The sequence below is a fragment of the Fukomys damarensis genome, unplaced genomic scaffold (genome assembly GCF_012274545.1).
Source record: "Fukomys damarensis isolate Sample0158 unplaced genomic scaffold, DMR_v1.0_HiC HiC_scaffold_22, whole genome shotgun sequence".
Classification (NCBI taxonomy): domain Eukaryota; kingdom Metazoa; phylum Chordata; class Mammalia; order Rodentia; family Bathyergidae; genus Fukomys; species Fukomys damarensis.
In genome coordinates this window covers 26120032-26138033 of record NW_022900934.1, presented here as the reverse complement: position 1 = coordinate 26138033, position 18002 = coordinate 26120032, and the positions used below count along the sequence as shown (strand labels likewise).

At 47.4% G+C, this 18002-nt stretch overlaps 2 protein-coding genes across 5 annotated transcripts; both read right to left on the bottom strand.

The window, feature by feature from the left end:
- Nucleotides 1–425: 425 nt before the first annotated feature.
- Nucleotides 426–2719, bottom strand: LOC104865141 (putative testis-specific Y-encoded-like protein 3). The gene is given in 3 exon segments (XM_019208076.2): nucleotides 426–1611; nucleotides 1613–1887; nucleotides 1890–2719. Coding segments are annotated over 3 exon segments (708 nt in total). The 5' UTR covers nucleotides 2080–2719; the 3' UTR covers nucleotides 426–1368.
- A 1469-nt stretch (nucleotides 2720–4188) lies between these two features.
- Nucleotides 4189–16135, bottom strand: Plagl2 (PLAG1 like zinc finger 2). Of its 4 annotated transcripts, none has more exons than XR_781064.3 (4): nucleotides 15797–15956; nucleotides 12380–12753; nucleotides 8087–9541; nucleotides 4189–5033 (listed from the first exon to the last, which is right to left on the bottom strand). XR_781064.3 is itself a non-coding variant. In XM_010628456.3 (3 exons), the coding sequence occupies exons 2-3, from the start codon at nucleotides 12637–12639 to the stop codon at nucleotides 8311–8313; spliced, it is 1491 nt and encodes a 496-aa protein (XP_010626758.1). In that variant the 5' UTR covers nucleotides 12640–12753; nucleotides 16086–16135; the 3' UTR covers nucleotides 6194–8310. The 4 variants fall into 4 exon arrangements, 2 of the variants coding, with proteins under 2 accessions (XP_010626758.1, XP_010626757.1); XR_781063.3 differs by having other exon boundaries at nucleotides 4193–5033; nucleotides 7386–9541; XM_010628456.3 differs by lacking the exons at nucleotides 4189–5033; nucleotides 15797–15956 and adding an exon at nucleotides 16086–16135 and having other exon boundaries at nucleotides 6194–9541.
- Nucleotides 16136–18002: the final 1867 nt, after the last annotated feature.

Below are 18002 nucleotides of genomic sequence, written 5' to 3'. Positions count from 1 at the left end.
CACAAGGACATACCTGAATATAAGAAAACCCTAAAGTCACAGTGTTATTTTATCCTAATTTATAAAACATTGGTTTCAAAAGTGAGCAAAAATCAGGGGGTTCTCTTTCCTCCATCCCACAGACCCTTAGCCACTCCTGCCTTCCCAGTTAGCACCAGCTCCTGCATACCCTCCCCACTCTTTTATGTCCCAGGACCCAGGGAGCAGAAGACAAGGCCTTACATGGGAAGGGGCTTGGGTAGGGTCACCACCATCCCTCTCCTGAAGTGAAATGGACATAGACAGCCCTATGGGCCCAAAGCAGGACTTGGGAGGGACTTAGAGAGAGAGGGGCAGTTAAGCTCTTGTATCTACAAGAACGCACAATCCACGGGGCTTCTCCTGAAGTGAAATGGACATAGACAGCCCTATGGGCCCAAAGCAGGACTTGGGAGGGACTTAAGAGAGAGAGGGGCAGTTAAGCTCTTGTATCTACAAGAACGCACAATCCACGGGGGCAAGTAGTGTAGACCTGGAGGAGGGAGAACAGTTAGGGCTAAAGTTCCTCCAAAAGAACACAGCATAAAATGAAATGATTAACTATCCAACCCTTGGGGATTTCCTGGTGTCTCTTCAGTAGCCTTGCACTGTCCCCCACTTTGAAGATTCTAGGCCTTGCTAAAGGGGGCAGGGCAAAGGAGCAAAGGGGGCAAAGACTGCTGACAGCCTATAGACAAGCTCTCACCCTCTGGAGATAGAGGTGAATTCAGGAAAGTCTAACTCCTTCGATATCTGCAAAACCCTTATTTTTGCAGTTATTTTGTTTCTGAACTGACACTTTAATGACAAACAGTATAATATCTGGGCCAGTATAGACAGCCCACATGGCCAGAAGCCCCCTCCATCACCTACAACCTGAAGCCCAAAAACAGACAGGAGGAAACGGCAAAGGGACTGGATCCTGTGTGTCTAGCAACAGAGCTCAGGAAAGTGAACTGCTGGAAGGGATCCCATCTTTGCCCTGCCTTGAGCACCTGCCCAGATGCATGGGCGGGAAGGCTAAGTCACAGATAGGTCCGGGCCGTGACGATAATGACAGTACAAGTGCACAAAATTGGGTGCCTGTTCTAAATACAATAGTGTGTGACAGACATGTGATGCTGACATGGGATAGCATTAAGTTCACATGGAAACAACACATTGGTCACGTAAGCCACAATCTTATCTGAGTGCACTGAACATCGCAAGGAGCCAAAGGGCACAAAAGAGAAGGCAAATAGCAGAGTGCCCATTGCTGGACTAAGCTCGGGTCCACAGGAAGCAGAAAGGAGTCTTATGTAGGTGCCATATCCCAGGGCAGGACCTTAGCCAGAATGGAACCTGTAGGGCCTAGGAGAGGCCTTTGTGGGACCCCTTCCTAAGCCTCACCTGGTTCGAGGCCCTACACCCCAGTAAGTAGTACTGAAGGAGGTTTGGCCACAGGTCATCTTTAATGATCTGGGCAACCCTGCAGTCTCTGGGAAGCTGTGCTATAAAAACTAGTATAAGAAGCTTCAGACTGTGTTGAGGTTCTGCTGTATCACGGCAGGGGTTCCTAGCCCTGTGCCATCTGATAGTTGCAACTGACACCACCAGGGCCTGAGGATCTACATTCATCCTCCTTCACCATCGCCTTGTTTCGGAAGTAGGGGTTGCTCCAAAAGCGGAACTTGTACTTGCAACCTGTCCTGGTGTGCCAGAGCTCCCTCACCAAGTTCATCAGGTAGCAGAGCCCATCTTCATCTGGGGGCTGATCATGGTTGCCGAGCTGCGGGTGGTTCAGGAAGGCAGTGACCCAAAAGCCCGGAGTATTTTGGATGGTGAAGTTCCTACGATCTAAGTGCAGCCAGCGCACCCTCCCAAACCTACACTAGACCTGTCAGTCTGGTCACTCATGGCTTCCAGCTGCCAATGAATGCCCTCCAGTGGGCCCACAATTAGGCCCTCAAGGTGCAGAGGCACCCGGTCCTCCTGGCCCTCTACACACACCTCCAACTTCTCCCCCTCCAGCTGCTTCTCCACCGCCTGTTGCTTCACCACGGCCGGCGCTGCCTCCTCCATGAAGATGGCGCCTCCTCAATCGTCACTTCCTTAACCTTCCCACCGGCTCCCGCCAGAGCCCCACACTGCCCTGCGCTTCAGGTTTCTGGGGCCTCGTTCCCGCCCGGTCCAATTTCCACGCTCCGGGCAGTGGCCGTGGAGGCCACTTCCTGACGTCCTGGGACTGGTGGGGAGGTCTCGGGGGCCCTTGCAGGTCGAGATGGCCGCGTTCTGCCGCGTCGGGGGCCAGGCGCGCACTCCGGTCTTGCGCGGGGCAGGTCAGCCGGCGCAGCGGTTTCCAGGTCCCCTGCCCCCTCCTAAGCTACCGCCCGCGAGAGCCGCTCACTGCAAGGGCTCAAGGTTAACCGCTAGGCTGCAGACTCCTGGCACAGGGGCGGCTCTGCAGAGGGGAGCGGTCTCTTCCTTTGGGGCACGCGCTCCGCCCCTCGCACCCCTTCCTTCCGTAGGTGACTCGCTAGGATCCCTTCGCTGGGGGTGGGGTGGGGTGAGAGCCTAGACTAAGGATCTAGGCGAGTTCTGGCAGAAAGCGAGGGGGCTGCCGGGTGGATTCTTGACTGCAGTGCAAAATAGAGCTGGTGCAGATGGAGGAGGTGGCAAGAACTCCAGGGGTGGTGGACCAAGCAACAGGCAGATCGGAGCAGGCACGGGGTACAAGCCCGACCCCTAGTCATAGTCATGATCCTCTCATTACAGCCACCACGCCAGGCACTATCTCTTGCCAGGCTCTCATTCAAGTAGGACACTTGCAGCTTTGCGTGCGCTAAAGTATTCAGGCACAGGCAGAAAGCCCAAGAGGTGTCCTTGCAAGGAACGTCCACAAACTGAGAGCCTCAGGTCATGGTAACTGTTGGGCACGTGAAGGTGCTTGAAATATTTATGTGGAGAAAGGACAAAACAAAGTCAGAGCAGATACTTCAGAGGCAAGAAAAGGTCTTGAACCACTCACTGCAAACCAAGGAAAAGGCATCTGCTTGGTTTCCAGGGGTGCTGGATGGCTGACACTGGGTGGACCTTTGCTCAGTAAAGCCACAGAGGTTGGCTGAAGTGCAGAGTCCATACTCATGTCGACAAAAAGCCTGGATGGGCCAGCCCCTGCAATCCATGATCCTGCAGATGTGGTCTCAACCCCAAACGTGTGGTCTGTGGAGAACAGTATACCTCATACCCTCACCTCTGGAAGCCAGTCATCTCCACAAAGCCTTCAGCCTCTTCTGCCCAAAGAACACAATAGTTCTTTGTCTGGGTCCCTAAGGCTTGTCCTGGGGTTTGTAGCATCCAGAGAGCAAGGTGAATTTCCTTTAGGTTCTAGCTGGGGTTCTCACCCACAAGGATGGACAGTGAACATTTGCCAAGAAGAAAGCCAGAGATGAAGGTTCAGCCCATTGCCCTTGTACAAACATTGGCATATTGATATTTATATATGTCCTCATGAGTTCTTGGGCTAACTGCAAGCGACTTATACTACTTGGCATGGACCCTGGATCCAGACTACAGAAACATTAGCCCATTATGGAAGCATCTCAGCATAAGTGAGGCCCAGAATGGGGACAACTATCCGTCAAGAGACTGGCAAGGAATGAAGTCGGACAAAGCCATGTCATCCTCTTGTCTGCCTAAACCCAGTGGCTGGGCAGATATGGGTAAGGCCAGACCCTCACTTTGTTACCAGCTGCACATCCTGGGTAGTGGGTGACTATTGTAGACATTTATCTTTTTTTGAAGAATTAGCATTCATTTCTCACCCTAACAGTACCCCAAGTTCACACTGAGAAACCGCTCTTCCCCTTGTCACTGACAACTGGTTTAGGAGGGTGCAGAACACCATAAATGCTAACTTATTATTAAAGAGGATGCTTCCTGGGACTTTTGTGAATAAAAGCACTCCTCTCCTAAAAAAAGGTTCTATTTGTCAGCACTGTGTAAATGACAAGTCTAGAATTATGGCAGCATTCTACTCTTCCTCAAAGGAAGAACCTAGGTAGGGCATAAGGATGGAAGTCACAACTACCCAAGACAGGGCAGAAAGAAAAAGGAATGCTGAGCCCAACTATATTTGAGCCTTCTGGATCAAACCCAACCTGAAGATCACACTCTATCTGGCATTTTCAATTACATGAAACTTCACCGTTTAAAGCCAATCTGATTCTGGTTTTCTGACTCCTGCACTTGAGAATAACTGACAGAATGACACATAATACTTACCAAAGACATCCAATTAAGATCTCTCATTGCCAAGAACAAAGTGTATGCTAACATGAGCAGTTATTTCTGTTTGCACTACTCACAGTCATTACCCTTGGATGCTATTTATTGATTTCAGTTCTTCCCAATTCCAGGCTTGCTCCAACCCTTTCCCAGACAGGTTCACAACTGCCAAACACATCATTCAGAAGTTTTTAATAAACAACTTCATTATAAAACTTTTTTTGAAAATGTAATTCTGTAAAACATTGAAAAAATCTACCTTAACAAAGATAACGCCCTGTGCATTTTCTAATGGCACTTATTTTACAATTAAAAACCTTGTTTTATATAAAGCCAAAAATACTCCAAGAGGTTATTCACTGTGTTTACAAAGTGCTAGAAGATTTTTGTTTTGTATTTTTCTCTCTTTAAATAATCTGGCATTTCAAAAGTGGCCTCAGCCTCAGCCACTCGGAGGGAGGAAAGAGCGTGAGAAGTGGTGTTCAGGTATTCATTCTAGTGCTGGATACGCAGAGGTGGAAAGGGGAGGGGATGGGGAGTCAGCTGGAACCAGAAGCAACTGGACTGAGACGCTTCCACACCCCTCGGAGGCACTAGGTTATCACAGTGAACACCCCTTTCCTTCACCACAGGCCCTGCTCTCCAGTAGTGAAGATCATGGCCAATTCCTTCCACAGCAGGTTCAGAGTTCCAGGAGAGGCCAGGATGGGGGTCCCAGAGGAATCTGGACTTTTCTGGCCAACACCTGCCTAAGGCAAAGATTCTTATTACATAAATATCCTTGTTAAAAAGCAAAATATTGATCCTGTACAATATTACCTGTTTTAAAAAATCGTGCTTAAAAACAGCTCCTAGATGAGGGGAGATTGAGGAAGGGTGGAAAAAACAGCTACCAATAAGAGGTGGGGGGAGATTTAAGGGATACTAGGGATGGGAAAATTTCAACTTAGGACAATATCTATGAGCAAAAAAATAATCATACCTGCTTCTCAGATTTCCATCAACAAATGCCATTTGTAAGAAGTAGGTGGGGGCCTCATCGGTGCACCTTCCCTGCCTCCACCTCTTTGAGATAGGGCAGAAATCCTTTGAGCTAACACCTAGGGACGCCAGCCCCTGGGCCCAGGACTGTACTTGGCCCTGAACAGCTACTGTGCAGGGTGGGAGGTGCCTGCCTCTGTACAGGTCAGCTCACTGCCGACAGAAGCTAGGCCAGGGGTACAGAAAAGAAACATCACCCCTTTCCTGGTCCTTGGTCTGTTCCACATATCATGGCTCCTGTCCTGTCAGGTGTCCCTCAGGCTCTGTGGCTTCAGTAGGGATATTGAAGCATATCTGGGTACTGGAGTATAGGATAAAGCTATTCTTGTCCTTTTAATAGCCTGGCCTCCCCCAGAAAAGGTGGGGAGGCTTTTGGGGGGTTGGAACAGAGAGAGGCTTAAGAAAACAGCAGGGTGGCTATGGTCCATAAAAGGTGAAGGCAGATCATGTTCCTCTGCACCAGCAAAGTTCACAGTGACAGGAAAATTCCTCATGATGGTGAGAGCACTGAGAAGAGGAAAAGAGAGGCAGGAAGGAAGAGGGAGATGGGAATGAAGGATGGCAGGGGAAGACAAGAGACAGGGACAAGGCCCCAGTTACAAGATTTTAAATAGCTGTTCTGCCTGTCCTATGAATTGCAAAGCATCCCCGCAGGGGCAAGAGTTCAAGAAAGGGACAGGAAAAAGGCAGGCAGAGAAGACTCCTCTAACAGCCCAGGACTTTATATTCTGTGGCCAAGAGCCCATCTGCCGCTAGAAACAGGGTGCAGGGAAGACAGCAGGCAAGGGGAGAGGGTTGCTGGGTCTACTGAAGACCAGATATGAGAATGGCAGCAGCAAGTCCTGCTTAGATTCTCACTTACCATTTCCTATAATACGCGTCCCAAAAACATGCACAGCATGCAGGAGGTGGCTGTGTACCAAGGTAGACAGTTTTACACTTTTTTAAAAACAAACTTAATTAGTCCCTGGGACTCAATGAAACTAATATTTAGAAGCAAATCATCTAGACTGATGTTAACCTTGCCAGACATTTTTATATCTGGTTTTGCTTTTGAAAAAATATCCCAAGCTACCTTGCCTAAATCAAAACAGTTAAGTATTTACTCTGCATTGCCTCCAATCAAGGGCCAGGGAGCTAATTCTTAAGGCTTTCACCTCAAATAAGGATGCTTGCACTAAAGCAGAAGCCTAGGTCTTGACCTGCTCAATTCCTGACGATACATGGAAATGAGTCTACAGACAGCGGGAGATGGGAGGCCTGGTAAGAGGGTGGGTGAGGCAGTTCCTAGGTAGTTTGTCCTAAAACCCTAGTGGAGAGGCCAGCATGAGGCACCACTGACAGAAGTGCCCAGAAACTGCTGGATGCATCTGTACAAGTTAACAGTAAAGAGGTAGAAGTGTGTTTCTGAATCACAGAGGAGGTATCTCAGGAGGGTCCCACAGTAGTGGTCCCTGAGCTGCCTCCTTCCATGCGTGGGAAGAGCCCATTCGGAACTGAGATGAAGCAGGCTTTGGGGTCTGGCTGGGTTCTGGGTAAGGGCTACACTGTGCCATGGAGCCCTATAAGTCAAGAGAACTAATCACTTCTTGCAAAAAATGCTGTTAGATAGTAGAGTCAAAACTGAGGGGAATCATGAGAAGGTAGAAGTTCTTAGAAGCCTATGCACAGTGGCCATGTCCACAAGGACTGCAAAGTGAAGGAGATGAAGGGACACTGTGGATAAGAAAATTTTTGGTATGGAGACAACAATGATTAGATTGATTAGGACTCAACTATCTGCCCAGTCCTAGATTTCTGAAAACACCTGCTAATAATTCCACAACTTCATGAAAAAGGGGCAGGCAGGACGGAGACAAATGAGGGGCTCCTTCCCTCTCTGCTGTTCCCACCAGCCTAAAACCCAGAGTCCCTCCTTCCAAGACAAATAACAACAGCTCATAATATTCTGAGTGGGAGTTAAGGAATGGGAGGTGAGCAATATGGGCATGCCTTTCATTTCTTCCCCTCTCCAGTTCAAGAGTGATGAGGGGGTCATGATGGACTTGGAGAAAACAGACCTGTGAGAAAGCTGCTCCAATCTTCTTGCCTGTCTCCTGTGGACACTGCCAACAAAGGCAGGAACAGATGCAGTCATGAAGATGGCAGAAACTGAAGCAGTCCAAAAGTCAGTTTATTTCCCCACGGGGGAAAAATGTGACCTCAAGTGAAGAGAAGTCAGCAAGACCCGACTCCGCCTTGTAAACAGGGCTCCAGTTAACACCAGGTACCAAGTGGTTCTGGCTGGTGCCAACTGAAATGGACTGGTGGGAATGGATTCACGGTGTGTAAACAGTGTTCAATGCAATCACTCTAAGGCTAACAACATGGCAAGGGAGGTGAAATGGTGTGTCTGAGACGAATGTGTAAACGGTACCGTTGCTGGACAACACTGACTGAAAACAGAGCTGTTGGTAGAGCGGGGATGGGGATGGTCGGGAAGAATAGAAGCCTTCTCTCCTTTTTGCTGCTCGGAAGCAGGTGATGGAGCCAAGTGACCTTCCACAGCAGGGCCTGACCAACTATGCTGTGGGTTCCTGAAGGCTAGGACAGACAACAGGCTTCTTCTGCGATTTCTCTTGAGGTCATCCAAGGTGAACCCTCTGCGTCTCCAAGAGGCCTCCCCCTCCTTCAAAGAGGAGGTTCTGATACTTTGGAGAAGGAGAAGGCTAAGTGTGGCTCCCAATTCAGATTTAAAAAAAAAAAAAAGAAGTAAAAATACCTGAAAGTCCTATGATAGATCTTCCACAGCGCTGAGGCTCAAGGCTCCCCCTGGAATCAATCCTGGAGCCCAAACCCTCAAACCAAGTGCTCCATACAGACACTGGAATTTTTGCTTTTTGAACCCAGCTCTGAAAGCTCAGCTGCCTTTGTCAGGGAGGTGGACAGGGAGGGTACTCAGGCTCTGTGATAGACCAAAGACTGAGTTAAGGACCTCTGTGGGGGCTACTGGAATGCTTGGTGGAAACGAGGCAGGGTGGTAGTACTCAGGCCAGAAGTGAAGACAGGAGGCAAGGAGTGCAGAGGCCCGAAGTTCAGTGGTCCCCCAGCTCCTGGGGAATCTTGAGGCTGAGCTTGCAAAGTGGTGAGCAGGGGCTGTGCTTCAGCCTGCGAGTAGCCCATGACCAGGCCTCCTGTGGCCCCAGGTGGGTTACATGGAGGCAGATTGAGTGGAAGAAAGCCTAGTAAGTGAGAAAAGTCCACATTAGCAGCGCAGAGGGCCTCAGAGAGGTTGGCGGGGCTCTTGGTGAGCAGTGCTTCATCTAGAAGGGCCGCAGCTGCCGCCGGCTGAGGTGAGGCGGGCTGGGGTTCAGCGGATGAGAGAGACAGGCTCCCAGGAAGCTCTGCCAGAAAACTATCCACCTCCACTTTGGGCAATTTGTCGGGCAAGTATGAGGTAGATCCAAGCTGGTATTTTGGAGGGAGCTGAGGTGGAGAAGAGATAGGTGAGGATTCCAGAGGGTAGCTCATACCCATGGGCAGCGTGTTGTGTACTAGGGAGTGTGGCATGCCCGTGCTGGGCATGGTAGGGATGTGGGCACCATACATGCCCATGGGCAACATGCCAGGAAAAGCCTTGGCCCCCATCACGTCCCGAGAGGCCATGCACAGCACAGGGCTCAACTCTTCCTTCACGCTGACTGTGGAGCTACAGCTGAGTAGGCCTAACATGTCCACTGGCTCTGTCTTGATCTTGAGCAGCTCCTGAGAGTGGCTCTTCTTAACATGACGCGTCAGGTGGTCCTTGCGGCCAAACCGCTGGGCACAGTACTGGCACAGAAAGTCCTTGCGGCCTGTGTGCACCACCAGGTGCCGCCGCACATCTTTACGAGTATAGAACCGCCGGTCACAGTGGTCACAGGGGTGCTTCTTTTCCTTGGCACCACCTGCTACCCGGCGCGAGTGGGCTTTCAGGTGCTCTAGCAAGGCCTGGGTACTCTCAAAGGTCTGCAGGCACACCTTGCAGCTGAGGTCACCGCTGCTGGCAGCATGCATAGCCAGGTGGCGACGGTAGCCCAGCTTCGTATTATAATTCTTACCACACTCGGAGCAGTGGAGGGCCTCTTTGTTCGGGTCATGGGTCTGCAAGTGGTTGCGCAGATGGTCCTTGCGGTGAAACATCTTATCACAGTACATGCACTGGTGGGGTTTCTGGGCCGAGTGGGTGGCCATGTGCCTGGTGTCAGGGATGGAAGACAAAGGGGAAAGCAGAAACAGGTGATCACAAGAGCTGACTGGACAACTACGCTATTAACAAACAGAAAACTACATACAAAACCTATGGTAGAGCCATGTAATGGAGTGCCATCCTTATTCTAGAGATATCTGCTAAATCCAGTATGTAGTTTTATTCTTTGCAGCATTGGTCATAGTAATAAAAAAATCAGACACAATCTGAACATCCAATTCATTCCATTTGGAACTAGTTACATATGCTAAGTCTGTAAAGTGGCTCAAATATTTAAAAAATAAAGCAGCTTTAAATGTATCTTTAGGGTACAAGCTCCTTAGATACAAAAAAAAAAAGAAGCAAAATAGTGCATAGAGAATGGCATTTGGCTTGTGAAAGGGGAAATAAATGCATGTTTGCTTGTATGTGCTTAAAACATATCTGGGAAGAGATGTAAGAAACTGACATCACTGATACCCTATGGACAAAGAACTAGATAGCTTATAGAGGGGTGTGATGGAGTATTTTCATTGTACAGACTTCCTGAATTTTGAGTTATGTGAATGTATTTCATCTTCAAAAAACTATATTAAAAACTTAAAGGACACTATAAAAGAAAAATTAAATATATCTAAACATCCTGATCTGGAACAAGTTCCCAAGATGGATGGACAGATGGAGGGATGGTATAGTCAAGAAAGGAAGTTCAAACAGTACATGTACTATAATCCCTTTTGAAAACAAAAGGAAAGTAATACATGTTTAAATATATCAAGAAGGATACACAAGAAATTAATCTCACTGGCTGCCTCTAGGAAGAGGAACAGTGTCTTTGACTGTGAGGACATTAATTTTTCACTGCATATCCATTTGTACCACCTGAATTGTATCCCATGTAAACCAGTAAGATAATAAGAAATGTTTTAGTGGCATGGCACCTCACTATCCCTTACTTTACCTGCTTCCATCTAGTTGGAAAACAGCTCAAAATCTGGAAATTGCAATCTACAGTTTCATATCTATTTAAAAATCAAATCAAGAAGGCCTCAAAGGCCCATCATTTGCCAGGCCCTGTGTGAGCTGTGTGATTAACTTTGCTCTCCAGATAAGGAGGTTAACACACAGGTGGCTCCACCCACTAAGTCATAAGTGGCAGAGGCTGGATTTAAACACATACCTTCTTGAGACATGGGTTTGCTCAAGTATGCCACAGTTGTCTAATACAGTCTAGTACAGTACCCAAGGGCTCTACCTGGAAGATCCTCCTCAATCTACATGGGCATGCTAATGCCAGTGTGGGCTGTTATTAGCATCCTATCATACAACTGACAAGATAATGTATGAGAGGGAGGAGCTAAATGATCCAGTCTGTTTCCTTCCTTTACACTATAGGAAACTAAGACCCAAACAGATTTAGGAACTCACCTAAATTCCCAAGTGAATTATGTCAGGGGTCCCAGGTCCTAGACTAGGACCATTCCAGTAGCCACCCACTGGCAGCTATTGTCCCTAAGAAAATATGAGAACCAACCAGACTAAAGTTCCCTTAAGATACAGAAGCACCCTGAGGGCAACCCTGGTTTCCATACTACTTTGTTGACTATTTTAGTTCCTGCTTGACCCCTGATCTCCAGATGAGGACTGAAGCTTTTCTATGTTCATTTGTTGAATTTACTTGTTTGCTGTCTACCTCCACTAGTAGGAAGGTAAGCTCAAGAAGGATCAGCACACCCACCCATCTGGCTCATAATTCTGTCCTGAATAATGAGCACTGCAACTAATCTGTAAGAGAATAATCTGTAATCAATAATGCACTAGATGAATGACTGCATCAGGCTGGTCTATCTCACTGGTAAAGGACAAGTCTACAGTTCTGAGAAAAGTAAAAGATAAAGTGAGAATACTTTTAACCAGAACCTCTCCTCACCAAAGCCCTAATCAAAGCTTCAAACTCTATTTCACTTTAGTGGGGCTTCTTGGACTTAAAAAGTTTCAGAAAAGCAGCTGGTCCAGAAGGCAGGCACCAGGGACTCTACAGAGATAAAAGTGATCACCTGAGCAGCAGACTGATTCAATAAAAGCAGCAATGCAAGCCCAAGAAGCTACTTGATCTTGGGTCCATTATGTCCCTACTCTAAGACTCACTCCATTTTTGTGTTTTTTTCAGACAGGGTCTCACTACGCAGCTCAGGCTGCCCTTGAATTCACTATGTAACCCAGGCTGGCCTCGAATTCATGGCAATCCATCTGCCTTAGCCTCTCAAGTGCTGGGGTTATAAGTGTGCACTACCACAACTGGCACTCACTTTAAAATGTTTAGCCTGGGGGGCTGAGGATTTAGCTCAGTGGTTCTGTCTCCTGCCTCGCAAGCACAAGGACCTGAGTTCAATCCCTGGTATCAGGGGAAAAAAAAAAAAAACGTTGTCTCCTGCCTCGCAAGCACAAGGACCTGAGTTCAATCCCTGGTATCAGGGGAAAAAAAAAAACATATAGCCTGGACCAATGGGTCTCCTTTTCCTTCTAAAGTTCTAAGACTGACTTCTAACTTCTGGCTACCATTCTGATTATTTATCTGACAGAACTAGAAACAGAAAGTAGTATTGAAAAAATGTTCAGTCTCATTGCTGATGGCTGCCTGATATTGTAGCCATCAGATTCTAGTGTATGCATAAAAAATACCACCATTACTTTTTAGTGACTTCAGATGGTTAGAGTTAGGGTATACCTGTAGGACAATTAACCACCACTCTCCTGCCATAGATAAAGCCCCAATTCAGTGGCACTTCTCTGGCTTTGACCTGTGGGAACCTTGAGGCAGGAAAGAGGCATGAGGGTGTTACCTACCTATACAGCTTATACTTGGAAGCAAAAGCCTTGCCACAGTGCAGCTGAGGACAGCTATATGGTTTCTGCTCTGGATGGGGGAGGCTGTGAGGCCTCAGCTTCTCCCCATTTGAGAACGATGTCCCAGAGATTTCACATTGGCACTTCACTTGACTCTCTGCCTCCCGGCCCCGAGGCCTGGGAACTAGTGTCCAGCCCACTTCCTCCTCCTGCTTTGCATCTTGAATCCAGGGAGGGACGCTGGTGAAAAATGTGGTCATGGCAAGGCTAATGGCGAAGGGCCATGTTATTCAGAAAGCCTCCCCATCAGTTCCACTCGAGCTCTCCGATCTGTCACAGCCTCCAATGTAGCCTTCAGAAAACAATCTTTTCACCTGAAACAAACATCAGAACATTTAGTGTTAGGGAACCCAATAATATGACAACATGGGCTCTACAGGCAGACATATCCCATTCCAATATCAGCCCTCCCACACAGATGTATGGCTTTCAATTACTTAATTCCCAGAGCTGTTTCTTCACCTATAAAATAGAAATACAATCTCCAATAACATGAGGATATTCTGAAGATCAAATGAGATCACGAATATAAAGTATTCAGCAGAAGGCTGGGCACCTCATAAGTGCTTAATGGTAACTACTATTAGTAGAGCCATCTAGGCTAATAAAAAAACAAAATAGTTTGAGGAACTAAAAGCTCTAGAACTCTAAACTTTCTCTTCTCACTTCACTTTTGCATCTTTTCCATTTAAACTGGAGACAGAAGTTCTTCTGCCTCTTTTACTCTGTCCCCCTGCCCCCTACTTTCTATAATTCTCCTCTTCCTGGAAGTGCTAAGGAGCAATAAAATGTCCAAAAGGCAACAGAGAAGAAGGCTTTACTTAGGAAATTTACACAGAAAGCCAGTCCTATGCCAGATGTGCTCCATAGCAGCACATCAACATTAGGAGACTCCAAAAAGAAACAGAAGACTCTTAGCATGCTTTTTCCTAAACTACTTTAACCTCTAGCCCATGCTTCTTTAGCAAAGCCTGTCCAACACAAAGTTCTGAATGGACTCTCCAACAAATTCTCAGGGCACATGTGAACTTCTCAGTTAGGAACAAGTAACATACTTGCATTAGAGTTTAGTTTTCTCCATCTGATTTTGATCCTCTGTAAGCTCCTATCCTCTCTTTCATCTCCACATTCCTAACATCTAGAAAAGGAACTGCAGCTTTCTTTAAGATGAATAAATTAGTCATTGGATCCAAGTTGATTCTCAGAGGCTTAACTTACGTGTAGAAAATTCTGGTTTAAACTGGCTTCACAGCCCTTCCAAAGTAGGATAGCAAAATCTTCAAGTCTGACCCTTTCTGATGTTAGTAGAAGGGGTATTAGGAGAGGAGGAGGGCTGAAATGACTGTAACACAACTCCTTTCTTAACACCAACTCAGAGAAAAAGGCTGGGAGTTATCAGACTGACTCTCACAAGGGGGACAACAGAACCACATTCATATTTACTAGCTCACCACACATTCCCAACTACAATACAACCTGCTACAATAGGGGGATACCTTTGAAGAGATAATGTCAAAATTTGGTCAGAAGGCTTTTCTATGTGGAGAGAGCAAAAGAGGTGTCTCGGGACTGTCCACAAGAATCCAGGGAGGGCTCCAACTGCACAAACTAGCTGTGGATCATAGAATGCTTGCTCAGCTCATTAGCACCTGCTGCTTACAGTGACCATTCATCCAACAGTCTGGCCATGAACGAGATGATAGTATCAGCGGGTTCATGCCCCAGAGAGCTTTGTTCATCATTAACATGAGCTATATCCTGTTCAAGAACCATTCCTCTTGTTGAAGAAATACTGCAATGTAATATGATAAACATTTCCCCATCACGAGTGGAGCTTTGCCTAGAAAGATCGCACAAAAGCAGTCTCATTATGTGTGAAGCACATGATAGGGAGGGGTAGGCAATACTAAAAACTAGATCCACTTGAGCCTTCAAGTCATCATGGCATATTTGCCTGCTTCACTATAAACCTCAAAGGCCTCTGACGTCTGGCTTTCATTGTTTAAATACCCTCCTCCTTCACAAGGGTGGAATTACCTGTTTATAATACCAGGGATGATTACTGTGCACCTTGGAAGTGGGTAGAGTGAGCTCGATTATGCATGTCTAGTTTGGAGGGATTTCCCATACCTTCAAAGTCATATTCTGTTCCCCCTTCGTATCTGAAATCATGTACTTCACCCTCTAGAAAGTTGGGAATGAGAGCAAAAGGAAAGCAAGTCACATCAGTTTGGCTGATGTGCCAAGGGAGCCTAACCCTGGAAACTCCACACAAACTCAGAAAGAGAACAATATGTCCCCCACCTCCCACACACACATTCACCTCATCTATTCTCTTAAACGTGCACAAACAAGACACAGCAGTTTAGCATACTGCTACTGAAAGAGTGAATAATGGGCTTCTAGGAAAAAGGCGGGTAGTGGCTAAGAAGAGCTCATAGGGCTGTACTGATGGAACTAGAGAAGGCAGGAACTGTGCGATTGCCTTGATCTGCATTTAATGGGGTTATGACTTAGATACCACCCTGCTCCTACTTCCCTAGGCCTTTTAAAAGTCACTGCGAAGTTACCAGCAGGCTGTTGGATAACCAAAGGTGGTAGTGTTACCTAGGAGTCCTTTTGAGGATCTACTGTCTGGCCGCATCTGTCTGTGTCCTCCCTCCCCCTCCCTCCCTCCCTCTCTCTCTCTCCTTTGTAAACTTCTCTAACTAGAAAGATTCCTCAGTTTGTCTCACATAATAATGCCTGTTCCTTCAGATTTCTCCTTCCTTGGCAAAACTGTGAAAGAATTCTGCTTCCCTTGCAAAGCTGCTCTTCTGGTCTCATACTCTACTCGTAACAACTATGAAGCTGACAGAACCTGTTCCCATAAAACAAACACAATCCCTCCCAGTTACTGGTATAGCTCAGTATATTTTCAGCCTAAGATTCTTTCTGGCATCTGATCTGAAGGGGGAGGTAGCATGGAAAGAACCTTGGACTTGCTATCAGAAGAGCTGCCACTTACTGGCTGTGAAACAACCAGCAGGTTACTTTATTTCTGTGAGCCTCTCTTTCCTCAATTTCTACAATAGAATCCTCTGAGATTCTCTGAGAAGATTAAGTGAAATAATACTCTTGAAAGTGACATGAAATGTGTGCTAGATACATGCAGTTCCCTCTCTGAAGTCCAAGTTTCGTCTGCCTTTGTTCTACATAGAACCTAAGTAGTACTTCTTCCTCTCCCCTTTAGAATTACTTCTCGAACCTCAAGTGAGTTCCCTTCCCTTCCCTTCCAAACATCTCCCCAGAGTGCAGTCTTCCCCTTTTCCCTTATAACTAACCTTCAGCACACTCCTAACCAGCCTCTTACTTTACCTTTCTCCAGTACATCTCCTGGGCCAGTTTTCTCTTGCCTAGATAACCATTTTTTATACTCTCTTCTGTTATTAAGTCTCCAAAATTGGAATGCTTCCCCAGAACTCTGGTCTTTGGCAGCTACAACAGAGACACACTGCTCCTGTCTGCCTGTTTTCTGTTGTGTGCCACAATGCATGCTCCCCTCTGATGAAACTATAGCTTTATAATGTCACATCATCTCTATAGAAACCACAATCATTCTCCATTATTAGCCCGTTTCTTCATCTGTAAAGCTAAAAATACTCACCTCACAGACGTGTAAGGATTATTTTAGTCAGGTATGCAGAAGGCTCAGCCTGCTACAGGCGCCAACAAAAGAGAACTATTATCTTTGTCTTTGTATTAAGTTGCAGGTTTCCACCTTCTGCTGCCACACTCCAACTCCTCCCCAAAATACTGTTGAAAGATAGCACCCCATACCCACAAGCATGGAAAGGGTTAATCTGTAAGTGTTCTTAACTAAAGAAACCCACAGAGGATTAACAGCTCCACTTCAGTGACTACCCTAAAATAGCTTTTATCCCTCCTGCCCAAGAGCTACTTGGGGATCTGAAGAACTCAATTCAACACCTGCCGAGGAGGAAACACACCCAGGAACTTTCCTTGGGGTGGACAGAATCTTCCCTTAAGCAGAACCCAAAATAGCAACTGGGAAATTATAAATAGAATGGGGGGGGGTGTCCTGACCTGGGCACCAGAAACAATTTCAAAAGGCACACTGGTTGGCTAGGAAACTGAAAGGACAAGGGGGAAATGGGAATACCCAACCCCTGCCCCAACACACGCAGAGGACACTCCAGAATGGTGGGAGAATTAAATTACAGGGACTGGTTGAAGAGTCTCAATGACTTGCCCCATTCCCGGAAACATCAAACAGGATTAACAAGGCTTGGATTTACTCTCGAACTGCTAGTTCTTCTGTCAATGTAGATGGGTCCTTTTTGGAGTCCCTTTGATTCCTATTTCCTTGGATTACTGCTGCCTTCCACTCCTGGGGAGGCCTTAAGCAAATGGCTGCGACTCCGTATAGCCTCATTTTCACAGAAAAAAACTGATTAGATACCCACCCCACCCCGCAATCTGGCAGCCTCACCTTGGGATGGGAGGGTTAGAAACCCAAGGCCCAACTCTATCACAGCCCCAGGCTGACAGACAGGTGGGAAAACACACAAACCAGAAGACAGGCCACACTTGTAATCGAATGCACAAACTCTCCTTGCACCATTGCTCCCTTATCCTCCCCTCCACCTTATAGGACCCTTTTTCTCCCATCAAGCTGGGTCACGGCAAGGAGCTGGATTTACAGGAACCAGTCTGGCTCAAAAGCTGGCTTTCTAGACCACCCCACTGAATAGTGGAAAAATGTTAATTCCCCACAAGAATGGAGATGGGAGTGATTAGGGAGAGAGGAGACAATTCAGGAAGAAATGGGGAGAGAGGGGTTTCCCTCACAGATGGAAGGAACGGTGAGAATGGGTAAGAATTATGAGCAAATTATGTGGGTCTCTAAGAGACAACCAAGAAAGGGGGAAAGTCTTAGAGTGGAAGGAGAGCTCTGGGAGTTAAAAATAGAAGTAAATCCTCTGAGTTTCAAGGAGGTCTCAAAACAGGTAGCCCGATGGGAAATGTCTAAAGTTTGGGAGTATGGTCACTAGGGAGGGAATTACAAGGTAGGGCTTATTTGGGTTCTCCAGATCCAGGTATCTGAGGGACGCCTCTAAGGGGGTTATGCAAATTTGGAAAAGGAAACGAGGCAAAGAGTAAACTCTTTGGAGCAGGAAAGGGGGTTATGTGGGTCGGGGTAGGCGTGTCTGAGGAGGGAGCAGGTGCAGCTTATCGGTGTCCCCCAGACCCTGGTCCCTGGTAAAGTCAGCAGTGAGTCATCTGAGTCTCTGGGGAGCTTGGGGGTCCACAGTTGGGTATCCGCGGGGCTGCGTTCCCACGTCTCGGAAAGGAGGGAACTAGCGGGGGTCCTTCGGGTCACCCAGACACAGGTATGAGGTCCAGAGAGAGTTTTCATCACCCTGGGGCCTATTCAGGGCCTGGGCTGGCTCAAAGGGGGCCCCCAGTCGGGGCTGTGGGCGAACGCGCTGAGGGGCCCGAGTAGAGGGGCACCGCCGCTCCGGGTACCGGGCGTGCGGGCGCCGGGAGACTCCTCCCGTCC

Excerpts from the sequence above, each read along its gene's own strand:
- Plagl2 (XM_010628456.3), bottom strand. The coding sequence starts at position 12,639 with ATGACCACATTTTTCACCAGCGTCCCTCCCTGGATTCAAGATGCAAAG. Across the intron at positions 9,542-12,379 it reads TCCAAGTATAAGCTGTATAG|GCACATGGCCACCCACTCGG; the intron begins GTAGGTAACACC and ends CCCTGACACCAG.